Source organism: Prinia subflava, chromosome 5 (genome assembly GCF_021018805.1).
Source record: "Prinia subflava isolate CZ2003 ecotype Zambia chromosome 5, Cam_Psub_1.2, whole genome shotgun sequence".
NCBI classification, from domain to species: Eukaryota; Metazoa; Chordata; class Aves; order Passeriformes; family Cisticolidae; genus Prinia; species Prinia subflava.
The window spans coordinates 41,528,486-41,551,434 of NC_086251.1; the positions used below are offsets into that span (position 1 = coordinate 41,528,486).

The following is a 22,949-nucleotide window of genomic DNA, read 5'->3' on the forward strand; positions in this document are numbered from 1 at the left end:
TCTGATCAGATGCCATTTTACAGACATGAGCTTCCAATAAGTTATCAAGCAGCAAGCAGACCTTCCCCACAAATACCCTGGTACCTTTATAAAACTAGGCAATACGCTTAGGAAAATTATTTCCTCACAGCAAGCACGACTGCGTATGCCATAAATATAACCTGCTACTGCCAGGATCATTCACCTATCAGCAGTGTGCCAAGTCCTACTGGTTTGATTTTTTTATGCTCAAATAGCACTTTCAAACATTTCAACATCTCCTCTTGGTTTTTCTCCTTTAGTATTTAAATCATAAGCATTTCTAAGACAACTATGTCCTTGTCTTCTAAAAACTATGTTGTGCATCTTTGGCTGATACAAGAATATGACAATAATGACCACCAAGGTATTTGACAAGACCCACATTTAAGAACCATCATTTTGCGACAACCTCGCTTCTCATTATCTATTGCCTCTCATTTCAGGAACTTCTTTGTTTCTTATTCATTGACAAATGGGTAATGAAGGACTCTTCACCTCACAACCTATTGGTCAACTATAATTAATTTTATTTCCAGTGCTTCTGCTGCTCTGCAAAGTTTTGCTGCTCATAACTATGCAATCATTTGGCTTTTATGTGTCTGTCTATCATAACAGCTTCAGAGCGTCTCTCAAGCATTTAAACCCAGAAAATTTTGCATGTCTCCCTTTCCTTTTCATCCCACCTGCTGAAGGATAGAATTTGTATCATTTTCCTTTCTTGCCTTTGCCACTGGCACTTGTTCTTACTTCATCCTCTATTTCAGGTTAAGGTTCTCCAGATCTCCTTGACACACATCCCAGAAGAGGTACATTTCCATTTCTTGATCTTTCCTGACAGCAATCCTCCCTTTCAACACTCAGCAATTTAATTTCTAGAAGGAAATATATACAGAGCAATTCAGCACCACCTCTGTAAGCTCAGGAATTTGTAAGAGGCACTGGAAAGTCCTGCAGGCCAAGAACATAAGTGTATCTGTAAGTGCTAGCTCAGTTGGTTAGAGTACAGTTCTAATAACACCAAGGTTGTGAGTTCGATCCTTGTATGAGCCATTCACTTAAGGGCTGGACTTGGTGATCCTTGTGAGTCCCTCCAACTCAGAATATTTTGTGAACTCTGTGATACATATTTCAAGCTCTGAAGGTAAAAATCAACCAGTAGTTCCTCAGTCACAAGTAAGGTGTACTTCATTCTTATCCTGACATCTATCACACTTTCAAGTGAACAATGACTCATGGCTTTTCATCATTCCTATTTGTCAAACAAATCTAATTTAACCTCACAAACTCCCAAAGTGAAAAAAAAAGTTTTGTAGGAGTTGCTATGCTTATACCACAAATAACATTGCTACAAACAAATTGCAAAATGTAACCTGCCTCTCATAAGGACCCGCGATCCTGGAGCAAACCAACTATGTAAAATCATCCAGCACAGCAGAGAAGGAGCCAGAGGAATTACAGAAAGGACTTAGCAGTGGGAGAAAATTAAATGGATGAATTTGTGTGGTTTGCCTTGCTGCAGCGAGCAAATATGCTCAAAGGGGGACAAACTGCTGCCTGAATGGACTTGGGACCCTGAGACAGAGAAATCCTTGGGGAAAGTAAACCAGAAATTTGTGCACCATGAAGCACATTAGTGGACAAGTGGACTGTATAAGTAAGAGAAAAACAGAGCAACTACATAAAAGATATTGGCAAAACCAGTAAGCAGATATATGTCTATGGACTCTTGTGCTGTGAGGGGGAAAAACAGCAATGTCATTTATCTGCTGGTGAAAAATCAGTAGCAGACCAGGCACTCCTCCTGCAGAGTCAACAAAAGCAACAGGAAGTGCAGCTCACACTTCAGCAGGAGAGAGAGCTGCAGTGTTCCCTGACATGGGCCTGGGGAGTGCTGCTGGACTGGCAGAAGGCGGTTTGGGCCTGTTTAGCTCAGGGATGGTGGAGTTAAACACACATGCACACCCGTATTTCTGGATGCCTAATACTGCTGCTGTAGAGGGTTAAAACTCAGTAGCTACAGAATAGCTCCCCTCAACAAAGCAGGGCCAAGCAGCATAGGGAGTGTTGAGCTGTTTGGCTCTTGTTCTGGCCAGGCTGAGTCTGGCTCCAGAAGCATACTCTCATGGCATCTGGGCTGCATTACATTCATGGGGAATGTGCTCATTTACACCCAGGGAACATCATTACCTGTGTGTTCAGAGATGAAAATAGCCTTGGAATAACTTCCACAGGGTGTGCTGGTAGAGCTTAAATGTGTTGCCATCCACCTGAGAATTCTTCTGTGAGTAACATGATGGAGGAAGTGGCATGGAGGGAACGAATTCATGTTAGACTATAGCATTTTGCTGCAAGAGGTAAAGAAGAATTATTAGTCCTACACCAGTTTACAGAAGGTCCTCCTGAGAGCAGGGATACTCCAATGATACACAACTGACATGCAAATTTGCACAAGGGAAGGAATTATTCACTGGGGCATATACAGGTATGTGCCCATCATATACAGATATGTGTGCCATTTGAGACACAGAGCTGTTCAGCAGAGCAGTTAGAGAAATTCCTGTGTAGTGAGTGGTATAAAGTTGAATTGAGACCAAATGGTCTTAAATTGTGTGGGAACTCCGCTGTGAACCAAATGAAAAACCAAGAGAAGTCTGGTAACTACATTGCCAGGATTTCTTAGGGAACAACAGCCAAAAAGGCTTAAGAAGCTTACTAAAAGATCTATCCATACCCAGGCATCTTTAGGCATCAAAGCTGATGTATGAGTACACAGATTCTACAACCCTGAAACAGAACATTATCGAGAAGAATGTGTGGTAATGAGATGGGTCCCCAACAAACTGTAGAACTGAGTTTGGACAAGACCCTGAGAGTAAGGATGTGTGTGCTGCCAAGGACTGATGCCTTAAATGCTTGCAGCAAGTAATATAAAACATTATGTGTGTGACTCTCAGAGCACTGGGAAGGAATCAGGGAACTCTACAAAGCTCATCTGAGGAGGAAATGGTTTGGAGCAGGTGACAGCCAACAGTTCCCACAGACTCAGAGCAAGATATGAGCATGAAGGGCCTGCTTCAAGCAGGGAAATAACCTTGCTCTAACCTGATTCCTTGCTTCTAAGGTTTGAAGAATTTTACTGGCTTTAAGCATCTTCCATCTTTTCTGAGCTGGAGAACATATCTGACAGCTATGCATGTGCTGGTCAAATGAGGAAGAATACAACTATATTTACATGTTCTATGCTGGATTATTTTCCTTAAAATATTAGAAAATAAATCTTTAATTTTACATAAGTACTCCTTTACAACAACAGAAAGGAAATCTGGGGGAGTTTAAAGTGACCTTAACCTGACGTTGTTGTTTTCAACAAAGGTGCTGTTAAGAACTTTTATTGTTATATAGTTTATGTTGTAAATTATTTCCATAGCACCTGATCATGTCATATATTCTGGTTATAACTCAGAGGGAGAGGGGATGGAAAAAGCACAGAATACAGAGCAAAACCTGTCCTGATTATTACCTGAATATTGAATGTACTTTTTAGTCCAATTTGTTTAAACAGTGTTTATTTGCAGGCAATGTTGAGGATCCAGCCAGGCTGCACCTGCCTTCCCAGGCGTGCTCAAACACGGCCTAGGATTGCACATCTTCAAGGGAGAGCAGGGTGGAGTTCCTTCAAATGACAGAACATTCTGCAAGGAGGAAGCTTCAAGCTGTAACTTGCAAAATATGTACTGTAAAAATCCAGCCATCAGAACACAGAAGATTATGCAGAGACCTGCAACTAATCACGCAAAAACCTGAAAGGAGCTGCTCTTTGTGCATGTGCATGTGCAGTGCAGTTCTCAAGAGATGCTGTCATCAGTTTTAGCATGAGGAAAGACAGGTACAAAAGAGCATGAGAATTTCTGCATTGCTTCCTGATATTTAACTGTCACACAGGCCACTAGACATTCTATCAAGGCTGCTGACTAATGAATCTATCTTAGCCATGGGTCCTCGTTAGCACAGGGTGTCCAGATATCCACAGATCACACAACTGATACTATCCTTGATGCCTGCACCTCTTGCTGCCTCCCCTCCAGCAGAAATGGTGCAGTGAGCACTGCTGAATGAGTACAGCTGCAGAGCCGAAAAGCTGACTGCTAGAAGGGAGGGTGAAGAGCTGGGGGTTGAAGTCAGAGAACCACTCAAAACCACAGCAAATGTTTGCCAAAAATGAGTATGTGCACTTAGCAAGGTACAGCTCTTGAAAGGCTGCGTCTTTTTGATAAGATACATAGCATAATCTTTCTTTGCAGGAGATGGGATACAATAAATGTGCCAACTGGCCCTTCTTATCAATGCAGTCTGAATTCTTCAGGGAAGAATTATCTTTACATGTAACAGAGAGTCAAGAACATCAACAATACTTGAGCAAGTAATAAAACATACTCCAAAATTTACTGCTGCAGGAACACGAGAGCTCTTTCAGTTGTTTTAATCTCAGATGTTTTATACTTTGTCTTTTTATTTTACAGAAATCAGTTATAGACACTGAGAGAGTTCTAAGAGAAAATGCCTAGCATATCAAGTTAGATCAAATAAACTTTCAACATCTACAAGTCAATGGCCTATGTTTTCCAGTAGCAGACCAGATATTCAGGCTTCCCACTCCCTCCCTATTTCTGCCTCTAGCTCTTACATATATCAAACCTACAAAAGTGTATTGTCCTTACTCCAACAGTGTGCCAGTCTGGACATGTTCAAATGAAAACCTGAGCTACACTATGATCTTCCCTCTTGTTGCCATGATGTGTGCAATGAAGAGTAAGATTGCCTTAGATAATCCGGAATACAGCAATTCAAAGCAACCCCGTCCTGACTTTGATTTGGATGTGGTGTGCTTTCCATCATAGCCAAAGGCGAGCTCCTACCTCTGACACACAGGTATGCACTCTCCTTCACCCCAGCCCTCTGTTGCATCAGCAAGAACAGCAACAGCCTCCAGCCTTGGAGCTATCACAGTGAAGGACATACACTCGCTACAGGCAACTGGCCTGGCATGAACATTGTTGTCCCCAAACACCTGTGTCACACAAGTGCTTTTCAGTTCAGCTGCACAGTTGTTGTAACAACATGCTTTTATTCCATTGGAAAGGAGACAAGCATTTGGGACAGTAGCCAATGGCTGTGGTCTCCCTTGTTCTGACAGGCGTTTGCTGTGTGACCCTGGCTCAAACACTTGAGATTACCCATCTGGAAAATTGATAAACTGGTGTGGTAACCTGAGGAGTAGCTTCACGCTTTCCTAGGTGCAGTTCTCAAATATGGTTAGCAAACTCCCAGGCAGCTTTGCATAAAAAGCACTTACTTAAGGAAAAGCAAAACGCTGTTTGGGCGTCAAACTGACTCGGGGCTGCCCCCCTGGAGAAGCCCCCCATGACTTGCCGGTTTGGCAGCCCAGAAGCAGAAGCAGGCTGCTAGATGTGTGGTTTGCCTGAGGAGCGAGCGGAGGCTTGCAGCAGCATGGCTGCTTTCTCTGCACATTCCTCTGGTGACGCTGCTTATTACCCAGCATGCAGATAACCCTGAGTCAAGGCTTTGGTATGAGCGGCGCTGCCAGGAGCTGCGTGCTTGGAATAGAGGGTTACAGTTTAAACCGAGGTGAAGCGCCGTCCCCAGCCAGCTGCACCCTGCCTCTCCTACTCGCCTGGAGCCAGCCACCCCTTCACCTATTTGCAGAAAAGGAGCTTTCCAGTCCCTCCCCTCCACCCCATCGCTCACCCAGGGATCATTCCCATTGAGAAGCTCTCGGTCTAATAGTAATCCCGACGAATTTAGCTGCTGCTAATAAATCCCACCCTCTGCCCCTCCCAACCTGCCTCCATGCAAATCCATTTGTAGGTTACTTGAACAATAGCGGAGCTGTAATCAGCCCTCCCCTCTGGCAGCCTGCAGGGAGGGAGGGGAGGAAGATGATGACAGTGGGGAATTCTGCTCGGCTCCTTGAAGCTGCACAGACATGTTTCATGTCCCCATTCCCAGCCCCTGCGCAGAGGCGGGCAGGCAGCAGGGCAGGCGGACAGGCAGGGAATCACATGGCTGTCTAGGCCGGCCCAACCCAGCGGCAATTGCATGCCCTGGCGACCCAGCCCAGCCCGGTTTGGTTCAGTTCGGTTCAGTCCCTGTCTGAGCAGCCATGCCGCAGCAGTGCCAAGCCGCTGCGAGCTGCGGTGGAGTTGCCAGGCTCAGCCTCCACTCCCTAAACAAAGTAAAGGGCCTTTGCGCTGCCCAAAAAAAAAAAAGATACCCCAGTGAAGCAGACTTGAGCGAACGGGTGGCCTGGCACACCCAGTACTGCCGGGAGAGCAGCGGCAGCCAGAGAGAAAGGCTCAGCTCTACATTATCAGTTTGCGGGAACGATAGAAAAGCAGAGTCTTCTCGCTGTTAAAGATGATCGTGTAGGAAGGGAGCGTTTTCTTGAAAATAAATTGCTATTCGCAGCAGCTCACATTTTAAAGGTTTCTTTGCAAAGGGTCATAAAAGCAGCAGCGAGCGCATGTGGCCGATCAGGGCTACGGAGGGAGGGCGGGGGCAGGGAGGGCTGTGAGCGGATGCCAAATCAGCTGAAATCTAAGAAGCTTGACCTTCCTCACCTCCACCCCTGCTCCCACCGCGTCCAAAAAACCTTACAAGGGCGTTTCGGGAAGGCAGGGCACAGAGCAGCGAGGAGAATGCAGTCTCAACACGGCAATAGGCAGGGCTGTGTGGCTGTGTCAGTGAAGGGGGACAGGGACACTTCAGGGTAGCTGTCTCCACTCTCAGCAACGCAAACTCACACCAGCATGGTTCATTGCATCCAGCCAAGCAGTCAGACCTTGGAATCTTGAACCCACCTAGCCCCAAGCAGCTCAGCCAGTCCAACCAGTCACAGACTGTACTGGCCAGACACACTTTTGGTGAGCACCCTCCCCTTCCCATTCACATGTCTAACTGCTCCCTTCTGCTGTTCACTCTACAGCTCCCTGAATGGCTGAAAGAGAGTGGGTTTGCTGTCAGAAGCTTGAAATGACATGTAATCTCCCATGTTTCTTCTCGTGGAGTTAGGCGAGTCCATTCCCAAGGAGAAGAACTGGATTCCTGCAGGGCCTCCCAGTCAGGGGTGGCAGCATGGGGCTGGGCTGCCCTGTGGCAAACACGTGGAGACAGAAATGTTTGTCTGGCTCATCAGAGGAGCGCTGCGGTAGCCTCAGTCAGTGCACACATGCCTAATTCTTTTTTTAAGAAATACATCTGGGAAAAGACCTTGTATGCTGTTCTTTTCACATCACCCTATCAGCAGAGGCATTCCCCTTTCCAAAATGCATTAGAGGCTTTAAGGCAGGGGCTGAAACAACAAAAGCTTCATTACATGGTTTTCAGACACTTTGGAGATTAACCCAGCAGTGCATATTTCCATACAGGAAGGTACAACCATGCCCACTGCATCTTCTGGGGGATGGCTGTAAGAACAATTCTGTAGGTACAGAGCTGTGTTTTGGGTAGAAAATGTGTGCTGTAATGGATTCTGATGGCTGAACGCCAAGGGGGAAGCTGTTCTGCTTCAAGAATAGCCTTACAAAAGTCAGCACAGTTCCCTACTCTGCTGCAGATCTACAGGATGTGTCACTTTGGCAGAGAAGGAGGCTGCTAATGCACAACACAATCCATCCTACAATGAATGGAGAATGACTGCATACAAAAAAAAAAAAAAAAAAAAAAAAAAAAAAAAAAAAAAAAGAAGCAAGACCTAGGGAAAAGGGAAGCTGCAAGGCAACTACTGCATAGTAAGCTGGGAACCTGAGAGCTCTGAAGACAAAGCCCTTTCCCTGGAGGGGAAGAAAATCTCAGCTCACAAGATACATAAAGAAGCAGACAACCCTTTTTCCAGTGACTGCTGCAGCCCTGCAAAGCTATGCTGGCAGCCAGCCTATTTGAAGACATTGCAGTTTCAAAACAATGTTAGTCCTGACTAGTTCGGGGAGGCAAGCATGCTCATATGCACAACATTGCTAAGCAAATAAAAAAGATAACAAGGTTTGTATTAAATTACACCAGTTACCATTGGTAAACTCAAGCTCCTGTTGGAACTGTAGTATTTCCCCCAAATGGACACAGCAGCTCTTCACTGCACAAACATGTCTATCTCCAACTCGCACACAGCTGCCAATGCTTAAAAAACAAACATCCAGTGACACACATGTTCTAACCCATTTCTAAGAAAATAGGCTACAAGGCTATTAAAAGAAATGTCAAGAATAATCTAACTGGGGAAAAAAAAAAGCAAAACACAACAACCCTCCCTGGGAAAATAAACCATTTAAATACTTCCCCATTACAAGAAGGAATGAAAGCACAATAAATGACCACCTGGACAAATAAATTAACTTACACCATTTATTCAAGCAAACACTGGGCTGTACCTTAAATAACTGGGAAGTATGGCGGATGGGAGCATTACTGTAAAATACAGAAATCAGCTGAATCTCTGTACAAGAGACTCACTCAGCAGCTCCCTTTTCCTCCTCAAAAAAAGGTTACAACTTGTTTGTCAGCTGTGGACATCTTCAGAAAGATAAAAACCTATGGAGTGGGTTCAAAGAAATGCTGGCTAATATGCCCAGACTGGCTGCTTAATGAGCCAGAGTAAAAGAAAAGGTCACATGGTTACAAAAAACCTCCATACAAAAAACGCCCCGTAGCTATGGTTAACTTTAATTAACTGCAGTATTACAATTCACTTCAAGCTTATTTTCCACCTATGTCTACTGTACCTTTCCTTTCCTTTGCCTGCTAAAAATCAAACTGATTAGTCTCGTAAGTTGGCTTATGTTCCAAAAAATAAGAGGTTTTCAAAAATGATCTGAAATTTTAAAAATCCACCAAATGGTCACTTTCTAGCTATAACTGCTGATGAATGATTTCAAAACTACAGGAGTGGTTCTGTTTATATAAATCAGGGTATTCATGCTTCTGTGACATAATTAAATGTTGAATAGCCAGTAGTTCTTCTCTTTTAATGGCAGCTGCAATTCACACATGAATATTACTTCTCCTTAAGTTTAAACTTGAATTTCAACCATGAGCATAATTTTTTCTCTGTCAGTCATGAGCTTAAAATGTTAGTCTCCCTATCTCACAATTTAAAAATAAACTGCTGTGTGATAATTGTGTGCTTAGAAATAACTGAAAATAGGATCAGTACAGATCTATACTCTAAAAATCATGTAAGTTGTATCCAACAATTAAATCATAATGGTTGACTCTAACAATTAACTCAAAACATTATTTTTCTGCATTACTTCTTTGATCCATTACATAAGAACAATATGTTTGGAGATTTAAAAGCACTGATATATCACTTGGCAGAAAAAAAAAATATACACACACACAAAGTCATTGTCTGAAATCACAGATACAGTGATGCCAAATACTAAATCTCAGAACATAACAAACCCCACCCCCTCCCCGCACACATGAAACAGCCAAAGTGTGTACCCATACAAGACAGCAAAGATCTGCAGGCACACTAAGCATATATTCTCAAGGCTTCTAGCATCCTTCCCACCAGGAATACAAATCAAGTATGTATTAAGAGCGAGCAGATACCAAATGCCATCCAGACTTTCTATAACTATGGGGCTTTGGCGGGTGGGGATCCTTACTATTTAATAAAACTAAGAGCTCATAACCTATGTAGTGTTACACACGAACAGCTTTATGTCCTGCTGGTCAAGCTGCAAAGGATTTCTGCAGTGCTGCTGGTTTTGTTTCAGGTTTTCCCCATTCCTCCATTTGTCTCACTGGAAAGGACAAAGTTCACATTAGGTTTGTTTGCATTTTCTGGCTAGCATGAGGCCTGTGTATTTACTTTGCCTGTTGATCACTTAAGAGGTACTACACTGCTCCCCCTTCTCCAGAAAATGCCAATGTTACACAGAATACTTAATTTTACAAAGAATCACATATAGTCATCGCCAAAAAGAAAGCATTCACTTCAGTGCTTAAAGGAAGCTTCCTTGCCTGAAAACACAATAAAACCCCCGAACTGTTCATCAATTCAAATTATGAAAAGCCAGTGCCTAAATGGGGTAGCAACCTACCAGCTGCAATACCAACTGTAGAAGCTGTTATTTCATACTACCCTTTTTTGTGCTCTGTTCAGCTACAGTCCTGCCTTACCATGAGTTTGTGGCTAATGTCAAACTTTGACAACCACGCATAAAATCAACTAAAATTATTAACCACGTGATGCTGGGGGGGTTGTGAAAAGAGGGCTTCATTTTAAATCTCAAGCCTTATTAAATTGCGCAGGCAATGTATGCATCCTGTATTGCAAACAGCTTGCAGCTGGAGAGCTGGGGGGAGGAGAAGGGAGGAGGAAATGAGATGCAGGAACAGTAAATAGAAAATGCTTAGTCAGCAACCGTTACTGCAACATTAAAGGTGAAATGTAAATAGGCACAGCGCCAAGATTTAAGTAAGTTTGATAACACCATCAACATCATCATCTCACTACATATAAGTGAAAATGTGCATACAAGTGCCACAATTACCACAACCAACAGCATAGTCTTGGTATAATGGAGACCTTTAAAAAGGCAACATGGCTTGCATATACTGCCTAAGCTGAGAGAAAAATAAAACTTGCTACTCAAGAAGTATTAATATCAATTGAATTTATTACAATTTACTAAGCTCCAAGGCACATTACAGTGTTCTGTTAACTACAGAAATGTATAAAGGACAAACAGAGCATGTTTCTCATGTACAGCATTTTGCTCTACTGTTCAAAAGCATCCGTGCATCAATAAAAGCAAAAACAAAAAACACATGAAGATTAAAAACGTTCAGATCAATAGAAACAAACTGAAACATTTTCCTTACAAACTTGCAACAAAAAACCCCTCCCCCCACAGCCACCCCACCGTTTTGCAACAAAAAAACCAAAAACAAACAAACAAAAAAAATAAAGTGAAAGACTAACACTCAGGGCTTGTAAAACGTAAGCTGTCACCATTTTTGTAGCAATTTTTTAGGCATCAACACTGGCCTTGGCAAAAGAAATTTTTTTTTGTCTTTTGTGTTTTTCTTCTTCTTTCAGAGAAGTGCATACATTTACAAAAATACACACCAGCAGCAGGTAATCGCTAAGGGCTATTAACTTTGTACCTAGCCAACACACTGCCAAAGAAATGAGAACAGGTATTATGTAGTAACCAAACAATATTATATTCTGTTTAACAAAAACCAGCTCTATCCTTCAAATGAAGAAGAGTACATACCTTTGTTTCAAAATATAGAAACATACGACGAAAATAATGTCTATACATAAGACTAACTTTTGCAGTTTGTTATATTCACAATTCTACATCTTCAGGAGTCTGAAGGGATTGGATTTCTTATTCAAGGGTCTCTCTCCTTTTTCACTTTAACGTCCCCAGCTAAAATGGTCGCGATCTCGCCCTGCATAAATGCCCAAGGCACATTGGAACCGACTAGGGGGCATTTCTCTCCACTGGGGCAGTAGACTTCGCCAGTCGCCCCTTGGGCCTTGATGCTCTCTCTGGAACAAGGGAAGCAGAACTTGTGGCTGGGCACAGAGGGGCACTGAACAAAGTGAGTGTCCTCCAAGCGTTCGTGGCAAATGGTGCAGCACAGGGGCCCACTGTTGGCCATTGGGGAGTCCGGAATGTTTTGGGGGTGCACTTGGTCCATGGCGGGGTGGGTGCTGGGGGGAGGAGGGGCCACTTGCAGATTCATGTCCCCGTTGCGGGAGGCCAGACGGCGCTGGCCCGGCACCGAGGCCGGCGACACGGGGCTGCTGCTGTTCCTGCGGGTGGACGTGGTGGAGTGCACCGAGCTGCCGTCCTTGGGCGAGTGGGCATTGCCCAGTGTGTCGGCCACCGACATGAGCGCGGCCATGGGGGACTGTCCATTCTGGGGGGCGGACTCGGGTGGCGTGGTCCGATTCGAGTGAGGCCCGAGGGGCGGCGGCGGTGGGGGGCCCCCGCCGTGCACCGCCCCGAAGCCCCCGGCCGACATGGTGAGCTTGAGCGCTTCGCTCTGGCTGGCCATCCACTGCTGCCGCTGTTGCTCATCGCTAAGCTTCAGAGCCCCCTCGGCCGAGTCCGAGGGCTCGGGAGAGGCTTTCCTCTTGCGCATCGCCCCGCCGCCGCCACCGCCGCCGCCACCACCAGGTCCCCTAGAGGCGGCGGCCGTGCCCTGCGCCCCGCCGGCCCCGGCCCCCGGCCGCGGGAGACTCACCAGCGCCGTGGGCAGCATGGGGCAGCTGGCGTCCAGGTAGGGCTGCGGCAGCATGTCGGCGCCCACCAGCTCCTTGAAGAAGCGCACAGACTCGGGCAGCAGGTCCCCCAAGAGCCGCCAGTCGCCAGAGCCATGCTTCTTCTCGTACTCCAGATACTTGAAGCCCGAGGAGAGGCCGCGGCCGAAGTCCTTCATACAGTCCTGGTACATTTGCTTGGCCACGCCGGAGGCGCTGGAGAAGACGGTGCCGGAGCCGCTGGGGTACTCGATGAAGAGCTTCAGCTCATAGTCCATGCCCGGCTTGGAGACGGCGTCGAAGGCAAAGACGCGGCCCAGCAAGGCGTGATCCTTCTTGAAGCGCACCTCGTAGGGGGTGCAGCCGGCCAGAGTAAGCAGCGTGTCCCGCACGATCTTGGGCTTGCTGGCCCACTCCTCGGCCCGATTCCGCAAACTCTCGCTGAGCTCGGCCAGCGCCTCCGCGTTGCGCTGCTTCTCCTTCAGCTCCCGCTCTTGGTCACTGCTGGATACCGAGCCCGGCCGCTTGCCGCAGGCCTCGGAGGACGAGCCGCCGCTTCCCCCGGCACCGCCGCCGCAGGTGCCCCCTTGGGAAGAGGCGGAGGGAGCGGAGGGACCCCCGCCGCCGCGGCCGCTCAGGCCCCCGTGCGGCGGAGGCAGCGCCACGCCGGAGGCGGCGGGGCCGTTCAGCAGCGTCTGCGGCAGCAGGTTGGGGGGCACGTTCATCTGAGCGCCGGCAGCCCCCGGGGGCAGGCCAGACACGAGCCCGCCGTGCGCCCCGCGGCGGGATGAGGAGGAGGAGGAGGAGGAGTTGGGGCTCTGCCGGTTCAGCTCCGGCGGCCCGTCCTCAGGCGGCTTGGGGAAGCCATTGGGCCCCCCCAGCCCGTTGGGCAGGCGGGCGCCATGGCTGCCGCCCAGGCTGCCCGGTGGCGGCGGGTACTCGAAACGGCTGCGCTGCTCCGCCGCGGCGGCGCTGAGCCCGTAGCGGTCCAAGCTGGACTGGGTCAGCCCCGCCGAGGCCGCCTTGGAGGTGGCATCAACATGGTTGAGCTGCTGCTGGGCTGCCGCCGCCGCCGCTTCTTTGGCGGAGAGCGTCACTGCCTTCACGCCGACCGGCGGCGGGGGGCCCGGGGAACGACCGTCCTGGAAGCAGCCGTGCGCCCGCTTCAACTGCCGGGCCGTCTCGATCACGAACTCGATACGGTCGGCGCCCTCGTAATTAACACAGCCTCGGCAGACGGGTTCCGTGAAGTCCCAGATCATGGCCCAGGGCATGCGGGGCAGATCGCATAGGTAGCATGACTGCCTCCGCGACGAGGACACCTGCGCGGCGGACATGGTGCTGCTGGCTGGGGAGTTGCTGCCGCTGCCACCGGGGTAGGGGCTGGTTCAGTCTTCCCCCCCGGGCTGCAGGGGGATGGCTCTATGGCACTCCGTACCTGATCCTGTTGCCCGTTTCAGCAAGGGGGATCGTCTGCTTTTAGTTCGCTCCTGCTGCCGGAGGCGGCTTCTTCTACCTGGTCGTGCCGCTGCTGTCCCGGTGGGGTGGGAAACGCTTCCACTGCTCCTCCGGGGGGCTGGCTGGGTGGGGGTCGCCTTCTAGCCGCTTCTGTTTCCCTGCGCTCTCTAGCTCTCCGCTTGCTGCTGCTCCTCCTCCGGGAGGAGGCGGAGGTGCACGGAGGAAGATGGGGGGGTCACCTTCCACCCGCCAGGGCTGCCTCGTGAGCTTGCAGTTCGGTACGTGCTGATCCACCGCCGTGAGCAGACAGGGGCACCCGCACACAGCTGTTTGGTCCCGGCAGCGGCGGTTTCCCCGAGCGCCGGCGGAGCCCTGGCAGTCCGGGAGCAGCAGCGGCGGCGGCAGCAGCGTTGCGAGCGGCGCCGCCTGCTCCTCACTCACATCCTCGCCGCTGCTCGCAGTCCGAGCGCGGGGTGCTGCGCGCCGCCGCGTGTGGCTGCGCGCCCCCTCCGCCGCGCCGCGCTCCCCCCGCGCCGCGACGCCCCTCCCCTTCTCCGCGCCGTGCTCCCGGCTCGGCTGCACCCGGGCGGGGCCCCGCGTCACCGCCGAGCGCCCGCGCCCCGCTCCCCTCCCCCCGGCCGCCGGCACCGAGCCCACTTGTTGCGCGGGGCGCGCATGCCCGGCGCGCTGCCCGCGCCCTCCCCGGCGCGGCCGCAGCTGGAGCGCGGCGGGGCGCGGGCAGCCTGCGCTGCCGGCTATGTTTGGAAACTTGAACGCCAGATCGCGCCCTCACCCTCCTCCCCGGCCGCGCTGCCGGCCCCCCGCCGCGGCACCGCGGCCAGGGCGCGCATGCACAGTCGTCGTCGTGGTGGTGGGTGGTGGGGTGGTTTTTTTTTTGTTTGGTTGGTTGGTTGGGTTTTTTCCCTGACTGCGCTTTCTAAGTTCAGATGTCTCGCTTTCGGGATTTTGTAAGCCCGCGGTTCGCCCCTCTTTGCTTCCGTGACGGCTGCGCGGCTTTCTGCCACCGCGACTGTCGGTGGGATTCCCGTGCGCTCCGGCTGCTGAGGCAAATGGGGGATCCCGCCTTAATATCCGATTTCGTGTTTCTCTTTCAGTGATCCCAGTGACAGAATGACACAGTTTTTGTAAGCGTGTGACTGCATCAGAAGCTCTTCCACTTTTGATTTGTTTAAACCAGCCATGTTTGCCAAGTGTTTAAGGTTGGGCTGGGAAAGATAGTGCTGTGCATTGCTCAAGGGTGTAGGAGAGGCCAGGCAGGTGAGTAATCGCTGTGATCTCATCTCACTAATGCAAAGGGACATAGGATTTCCCCGGCGTTGTGAGAACACACAGCTTTTTTTTTCTTCTCTTCTATTTCCCCCTTTAAATAGCTAGCTACCATTTGCATAACACTGTTAACAGGCAAATTACCCAAAACAACCTCGGTTCATGCAAATATAAGCCGAGAATTCATTTTACTGGGAGGAAAACAAAATGAAACCCCTCGAAGCTTGCCTTCTCCCGCCCGCGATCCCCGAAGTTGCCCGCTCCCCGCCCGGCCCCGCGGCCACGCCGGTGCCCGTGCTGGCCAGGAGGGGCTCTGCAAAACCCGCTTTTGCTCTCGTTGCTGTCGGCGGCTGTTTTTGCAAACATCGACATCGCTGCCTGCGTCCTAAGAATAATAAACTGTCTCTGCGGGGCGCCGTTCGGCCGGGACCCGGCGCGGTGCGCTGCGGGCGGCCACCGGCATCGCGTCACTGGCGCGCAGCCGGGCGCACGGTGCCCGCGGAGACAGCGCGCAGCGGGGAGGGCGGGCGGGGGAAGCGCTTGCACGCTCGGCGAACGCGGAACCTCTCCCAGCTGGGCTGTGTTGGATGCATTTCTTTCTTTCAGTACCTCTTCCTGATTCCTTTGTTGCTAGAAACGCCGAAACCCCCGTCCACTGCAGGTTTCCCTCTGTGCTTTAAAAGGACTTAGTGTTTCTATGGCGAGGTGCCACGGCTCCCTTACACCGGCACGCTCAGAAGCCAGGCAGCACCGACAGGGAAAGATACCTGCCATTAGATAAATAACGTCTTGGAACTCACACGACAAAACAACCTTTCTTTAAATATTTCATTTCATATCACTAATACGTGTCATTTCCATTTTCAGTTGTCTAAAGCATTTTGTATGTGTCTGGTTCTAATCTATAAAGCTGGCACATGAGTTTGATTATATATATTAGAATTATTTTACAGGGAAGGCTTAATGAAATTCACACGTTGAAGTTCCAGAAATGGTAGGATCAGATAAAATACAGTTAGAAAATCAATTGTGACAAAGTGACTCTTTTTCAGGAGAAGCTTGTAGAAGCAGTAAGTAAAGATAGAGAAGTCTTCAAATTATGTGAGTCTCCTGTATGCACTTTGACTGAAGAAGATGTGCTAAAGGGGAGTTGCTTTCACACTTAGAAATTTCACACCTAAACTGTGGACACTACAGAAGCTACACAGAAGTATGGCAGATTGAAAGCTGGTCAAAGTAAAAGTCGTTGCTTCCAGCCACAGTGATTTAGTGATGGCTGCAGGATTTCTTCATTAATATGTCTTTCCTTGACTAAACAAACATGTGTTCCCTCTGATTCATACTGGAATGTCAGTTCCTTTCCTATCCTTTTACTGCCCCATGTTGACCTTCATATGAGGAGCAGAACTGGTGATAAAAGGTCAGCCTCTGCTTAAAAAACTCGAATTGAGAGAGCTGAAGCTTTCCCTTCAACCTGCATGTCTGGGAATGCAGAACTGCAGCATATCCTGACTGTATTTCAGTCCCCCGGTTACACAAATCCAACACATGACAAGGCACTGCATGTGCTTGAACTACCCGTCACCCTGGATCCTCGCTCCACTGAATCCTCCTGCAAGAAAGCCCTTTTTTGGTAAACTCACCTCACAGGAACAGACTTCTTGGCTCACAAGAGCAGTCTTATAGTGGGTGTAAACAATAATCACCTCAGATATAATCTAGCCTCAGAAAACCATTTACAGGTGCTGTCAACTCCCTTTATAGTTTGTGAATAGAAAAAGAGAGAGATTAGCATCTGTGACCCGACCAAACTGCCTTTACTCTTACTTGCAGGATACACAGTTGCGGAAATATGTTTGTCTTTCCGTAATGATTAAACTTTGATTTAAACTTTGGTCATGGGCACGTACTGTACCATTACGCAAGCAGCACTTAAGGATGAAGTGTCAGCACAGCAACAATATGGCCAGCAGCAGCAGTGATCTCTGCAAAGCTGATTGATGAACAGAACTGCAATGTAAATGCAAATAAATGCCACGCTGTGGCACCTTCACAGGGAACGACTTGTCAGTATCAATCTAATCTTGGTAGGGAAAAATAGATTGAACGGTGGCAATGTAACGAGCTTCCCATCTATGGCAGCACTGTCCTTGTGAGGGTAACAGCAAGCTTTCCTGCTCACCTTCTGCCTTTTCCCTTTGCCATGCCAGTGATGGGACAGGAGCAATCCAGATCGGTCTTGCTGGATTTATATAAAATGCGTCTGGTCTTTATTTATCTCTGAAATAATCCAGGGATTAATGTTACTTTTGGAGGAGGCAAAGAGGAAGCCCACTGAATCCATTCAGGTGTCTAATCTGGCTAACTGAAAGAAAGAAGCGAGCAAACAAAAAATAGCACAAGAACCCCCCAAACTGTAGATTGTTTAGTGAGATGAAGGGGAGTGCAAGGAGGAATGGAGCTGCGACTATGAACAATTGCTAGCCAGCTACTGCTTTTTGTGCAGGAACACAAGTCAGCACTGTGAGTGCAGCATTAGGGATTCTGCAGAGATTGCCCAAAGTTTATGACCTGCCAGTAGTCCCAAGGAACAAGGACTATAATTTTCACAATCAGAAGTGAAATCTACTAATTCCATCCTTTCAGTCCTATGATAAATACTGCCATCCGATAATCCCTTTCCCTTTATTCCTATTACCATCTTTATTTCAAAGTACACATATGCACATATGGGTCTATGTAACAACAAAACGACAGGTGAAGTGTCAATTTAAATGAAGGAATCAAAATGATCATACAAAATACAGCATGCAGGAGATGGCCACTACCTTTCCTAGTGCCACCAGCAGGTATGGAAAGCAGGGGGTGCAACAGACCATGAAGGACAAAGCGACAAAATGCAGGTGGCCTGGCTGCACCCCAGGCACTGCTCTGTGCCACTCCCAGACACGAGCTCCCAAAACACGGGGGTTACTGTGGATCTGGATGAGAGAGTACTACGGATTATCGATCAGCAGTGCAGTGTTAATTATGCAGAATACAGGACAGCCCCAAAGTTTGCAAGTGATAATAAATAGGAACCCATGATCTCAGCAGCTTGGAAATGAAAAGTCTGTCTGGCTGTAAATGCTTACAGCCTGGGAATATGTTTAACTCTTTCCTGCTCACTTTACAAAGTTTTGGCACTGATCACTGCAGCCGTCACAGCAGCTGGCTCTTCTGCAGGCACTCACCTACAGAAATGGCTCGCTCTTTACTGATCAAAACAGCAGCTACAGCTGGAAAAAATACAAGAACGAGAAGGGTAGCGCACTCCAGAAAGTGTAATTTACATGGATTTACCTCAGAATAGCAAATAAAATCCGTCACAATCAAATGACTGGCTTCAAAACAATGCAGAGATTAGCAGTGAACAGAGCACTTGCTGGTAAAGAGAGTGTGTTCAGCAAATCAAAACACAAACACTTCAGGAAGAAGTTGCACAATTTTGTCAAATTAAAAGTTAAACAACATTGTCTTCTACTAGAAGCTGCCAGAAAGTGTCAAAACACTCAGTTACAAAGCATAGGAGTAGTTACATGTTTCTGTTTATCTTTTCAGTTCTCATCGCATTATAATTCTGGTTTTTTCCTACCATTTTTCAGGTAGTGAGCCTTGTTGACACACAGAGCTTACTGCGTTCCCAACCTAGGAACTCTTCTTAAGACACGTTTCTTAAGGGCCGTTGCCTCTGGTTTCCTCTGCTTTTCCCGGTGCATTTCCCGGTCGGTGGCGGAGCGCGGGGCCGAGGGCGCAGCGGGGCGGGCGCTGCCCCACGTGTGCAGCCGCGGCTGCTCTCCAAGGCCCCACCAGGCTCTCGCTTCTGCCCCGGGAAGCACTGAGGGGTCCCTCTTTGAGACCCACCCCACGCCCAGTTTTCGACAGCTGTCTTTAAGCTTTGAAAACCTGCATGGGAGCCTAGATTTCCACACATTAACCTTTGCTAAATCTTACAGTGCAAAATAAGACGCTTATAATTACTTCTGCTCACTCTGCAAGGGACTAGCGACTGGGCAGTGTGTCTGTTTTAGGCTGGGATATGCAGAGTTGGGGCCTCTGCTGTTGTTATTTTTACATTTTCCTGGACTGTTTTCATCTTACATCCTGTGGACGTAGTAAACAATCAACAACAATGAATCAACTGAATCGGTACATTTTTTAAGGCTATTCCCACTGAGAGCCACTTGCACTTTCGTGACAGTTAAGAATCTGCCAAATATTAGCTTAGTTACCAGCAAGACATGCTCCTCCCTCCCTTCACCCCATACACAGATTGTTTATCAAAATGTGCTGCCAAGAAAAATATCCCCGCTTTTGGCCTCCACCAGTGATTAATAACACTTGAGAACTGAACAAAACTTTACTGTGTTTTCCAAAAAATAAGGGAGGTGGGAAAGGGAGGAAGAAAAAGAAAAAGAAAAGAAAAGAAAAGAAAAGAAAAGAAAAGAAAAGAAAAGAAAAGAAAAGAAAAGAAAAGAAAAGAAAAGAAAAGAAAAGAAAAGAAAAGAAAAGAAAAGAAAAGAAAAGAAAAGAAAAGAAAAGAAAAGAAAAGAAAAGAAAAGAAAAGAAAAGAAAAGAAAAGATACCCTGACACTATCTTAAGTTATTTCACTTGGCATAACCTCCTTTTCCTCTTTAACTAGGCCATCTGAAAAGACCAAACCCACTTTTTCTCCAAGACCATGTTACAAATGCTGATTAATATTGTTATTGAAAGAAGGATGATATGGACAGAGGAAAATGGTGAGAATAGAAGTAGGGGTGGGGGCAGTTTCTTTTATTAGCACATATCAAGATTAGCTAGGGGGAGAAACCAAGAGGAAAAAAAGATCGTTTACTTTTTTTACAAAGACTGTTGGTAAAATTCCTAAGGGAGACTAAGTGCCAAAATTAACTGTCTTGGTGTGTTACTTTTAGACACTACCGCCTGGGTGAATTAAGTCAAATCTTCAAGCAGCAGCCAAAGATAGCTGCAAGCTGAAAAAGAGGCTCTACATTTCCTTGGTTTTTTGGTGAAACTCACAAATTTGTGAAGATTGTCTTTGCTCCAGGGTTTTTTCATCTCTTCTTAACACCCCCCCCCCCTCTCTTTTGCCTTCTGGGCTATTTTTACTATTTTATATTTGGCATTATAAATGTGTTTTGTAATGGGAAGGCAAGGTAAGAAACCAGCAATTGTTTAGAAAAAGAGGAAAGTAAAAATATGAGAATACATCCTCGCATACCATATCTATTTATGTGTATACATACATGTGAGAGTATCCATATCTATGTAAGTAATATCAGGAATTTTTCATTACTCTGTTCTCCAAAAGGCATTATTTAGTAAAAGATAATAAACAGCTCTTGAACAGTAGGGTATAGACTAGTGGGATATGGAGTCGTGAAAACAGCTTACTGAAATTAATGATGCTGGATTGAACCAAACCTTCCTCCCTTTGGAATTAGTGCCAGACATAGTTTTCCTGAACCCTGTCCAACTGCCTGAGCGACAGACAATTTTCATTTTATTTGTGCTAAAGGCTTATGACTAGTGCTGGAAAATGAAGCCCTTACCCTTGATCTTAGTGCAGATTAAAAAAAAAAAAAAAAAAAGAAAAAAAAAAAAAGAAAAAGCAGAACTGTGCCAATTTGTTTCCTCTGCCAATAGAAGTCCTTGTGCTCTGGGTAATGCAAAACAATAAAAAGTTCACATGAAAACTCTCCACCGAAAGAAAACTGACCAACAGCCATAGATCTCTGCTACACTCATCAGTCAGTTTCTGAGATTCTCACAATGTCATCAAAATGCAGAGGGTAAGGGCAAAAAATAGTTACCAGCTAGCAATACTGTCTTATTTTTCTGTTTCACATCTCACTGCCACGTATTTGATAATGACTGCTAAAAAATACTCCACTGTAAATAACCATCCTCTCCCTTCTGCTAACACCAATCCCCACATTCAGGTACTGGATGTAGATTTAGGGCTGTGCAGCCCCTGTTGTCTGAGCTAATTCTGTTTCTAAGGGATGAAATCCACATTTGACATACACACCCCGAGTTATAAACAGTGGCTACACCGTAGTGCTGTCAGCCAGTTAATCTCTGATTGCTTTTTCCTAGATTATTAATAAAATTAGAATCCCAAGCAGAAGGCGTTTGCTTTCATTGTACAGTCTGCACTTGTGACATGGTACATGTGGAAAATTTTGAGTGCACTGCAGTGAATGGTCTGGGGGTTAGTTTTTAGCTTCCGCTAAGTACCTGGCAGGCTGCCATGCTGAAGGATTCTGGGAACTGAAAGGCTCCCAAGTACAAACTGCCAGCATTAAGCAGTCCTGACAGCTCTGCTCCTTCCACACTTGGCAGCAGTTCAAAGTGCTCTTTCATTTGAAAGGCTGGAAGGCTGCCATGTGCAATGCAGATTTGCTGTGCCTGCTCTCATAAGGAACTGATAAATGCCGTTGCTGTTGCCATGGGGACAGGAGGCTATCAGAATGGCCTTGTGATCTGCAGCCTCTCAGCTCTGCAGGTTTGGGTTTGGGGGTTTTTTGGGTTTGGGGTTTTTTTTGTTGGGTTGGTTTTTTTCGTGTGTGTGGGGGGTTTGGTGTGGGGTTTTTTTCTCTCTGAGATGGTGAAATAAATGTTCTAGAGAAGGTTAACTCTTGAAGAACAGGAAGCGGTGATTTGAAAAGACGGTATGCCTCTGTTCATGGCTGCTCCAAAGTGCTGGGAACAAGATTAACACATACATGCCAACTGTCCCTATTCGGGAAGGACTGGTCTCAGGGTTGGTGGGTTTTTTTATGTGATTTTTTTTTTCTTTTTTTTGAAGGCCAGGAGGGTGGGAGGGAGGGAGAAAGTGAGAAGGAAAAACCTTCTCCCCTCTCAGTCCTTTCAGATTTCTCTTCTAGCTCAGGATCTCCCACCATAATTAAAAGGCCATCCTCTTTCTTCCCCTCACTAACCCCACACAGAGTTTTCAGATGCTGTGGAAATGAATTAATTTACCACTGGATGTTGTAGCATGCCCGATGCCTTTAGCTCTCATTAACATCAGTGGACAGCTAGCAGGATTAGACCCATTATGTGCACTCCACGTGTGATTAGTGTGAGTAAAAAGAATGAAGTGTGATACAAGACTGCATGTTTAAGGGCAATCTTAGTGATGATGCAAGTCCTGAGAGTGAATCTCGGCTTGTCCTAGTTCCCAAGATTAAAATAAACACACCCTTGAGCTATGCACAGTTTGAGTGTGTGTATAGATGAGTGTGCATATCTACTTCTGTAAAGGTGTAGAGAAAAATACAGGCAACGAATATTTTAGTCAAAATTTATATTCATTTCCCTACATTGTCTTTTTACTTTATTTTTCCACGTTATTTCTTTCCACCTCTGCTACAGCAATAGATTTGTCTTCCCTAAAGACATTTTGCTGCAGTCCAGTAAAGTGAATTCTGTTTAACCAAGGCAAAGTCTGAGCATGACATCATAGCAGGGAACAATGGAGCGCATCACTGCTCTCCCTGACCATGCAGCAAACTCCAGGACAGCATTTAAAAAGATCAATATGGGCACGCCTCTATGTTTACAGGCACATGTAAAATGCAATATGCATTCAGACAGTGGCACAAAGCAAGAAAGACAAAGCACTGGAGGAATTTTGTTTGTATACTCATGTGTTAACAGTCTGAGAGCTTTGTTCAAACCTGGGGAAAAAAGTCAACCGCTCCCCATGTGAACAAATCCTCCCTTCTCTAAACATGGCTCACAGCCTTTCAGAACTGTATACTTGTATCTTTCCAATATAGGTGAACAGTGTTATATGAAATGAAACATTATAACAGAATTTCAAAGCCA

The 22,949-nt window shown here is 46.9% G+C and overlaps 2 protein-coding genes and 1 long non-coding RNA gene across 3 annotated transcripts; 1 reads left to right on the forward strand and 2 right to left on the reverse strand.

Moving 5' to 3' along the window:
- Window positions 1-577: 577 nt before the first annotated feature.
- Window positions 578-3,807, reverse strand: LOC134550673 (uncharacterized). Its single transcript, XR_010080392.1, has 3 exons — window positions 3,542-3,807; window positions 2,209-2,366; window positions 578-893 (listed from the first exon to the last, which is right to left on the reverse strand). It is a non-coding gene; the product is annotated as an uncharacterized LOC134550673 (long non-coding RNA).
- A 6,897-nt stretch (window positions 3,808-10,704) lies between these two features.
- IRF2BPL (interferon regulatory factor 2 binding protein like) lies at window positions 10,705-14,295 on the reverse strand. The gene has a single exon (XM_063399051.1). It carries the CDS (start codon window positions 13,660-13,662, stop codon window positions 11,449-11,451), a length of 2,214 nt encoding a protein of 737 aa, XP_063255121.1. The 5' UTR covers window positions 13,663-14,295; the 3' UTR covers window positions 10,705-11,448.
- Window positions 13,661-20,724, forward strand: LOC134551485 (uncharacterized). The gene is made up of 5 exons (XM_063399147.1): window positions 13,661-13,701; window positions 13,786-13,864; window positions 13,955-14,654; window positions 14,899-15,061; window positions 16,904-20,724. The coding sequence occupies exons 1-4, from the start codon at window positions 13,661-13,663 to the stop codon at window positions 14,916-14,918; spliced, it is 840 nt and encodes a 279-aa protein (XP_063255217.1). The 3' UTR covers window positions 14,919-15,061; window positions 16,904-20,724.
- The last annotated feature ends 2,225 nt before the right edge of the window (window positions 20,725-22,949 follow it).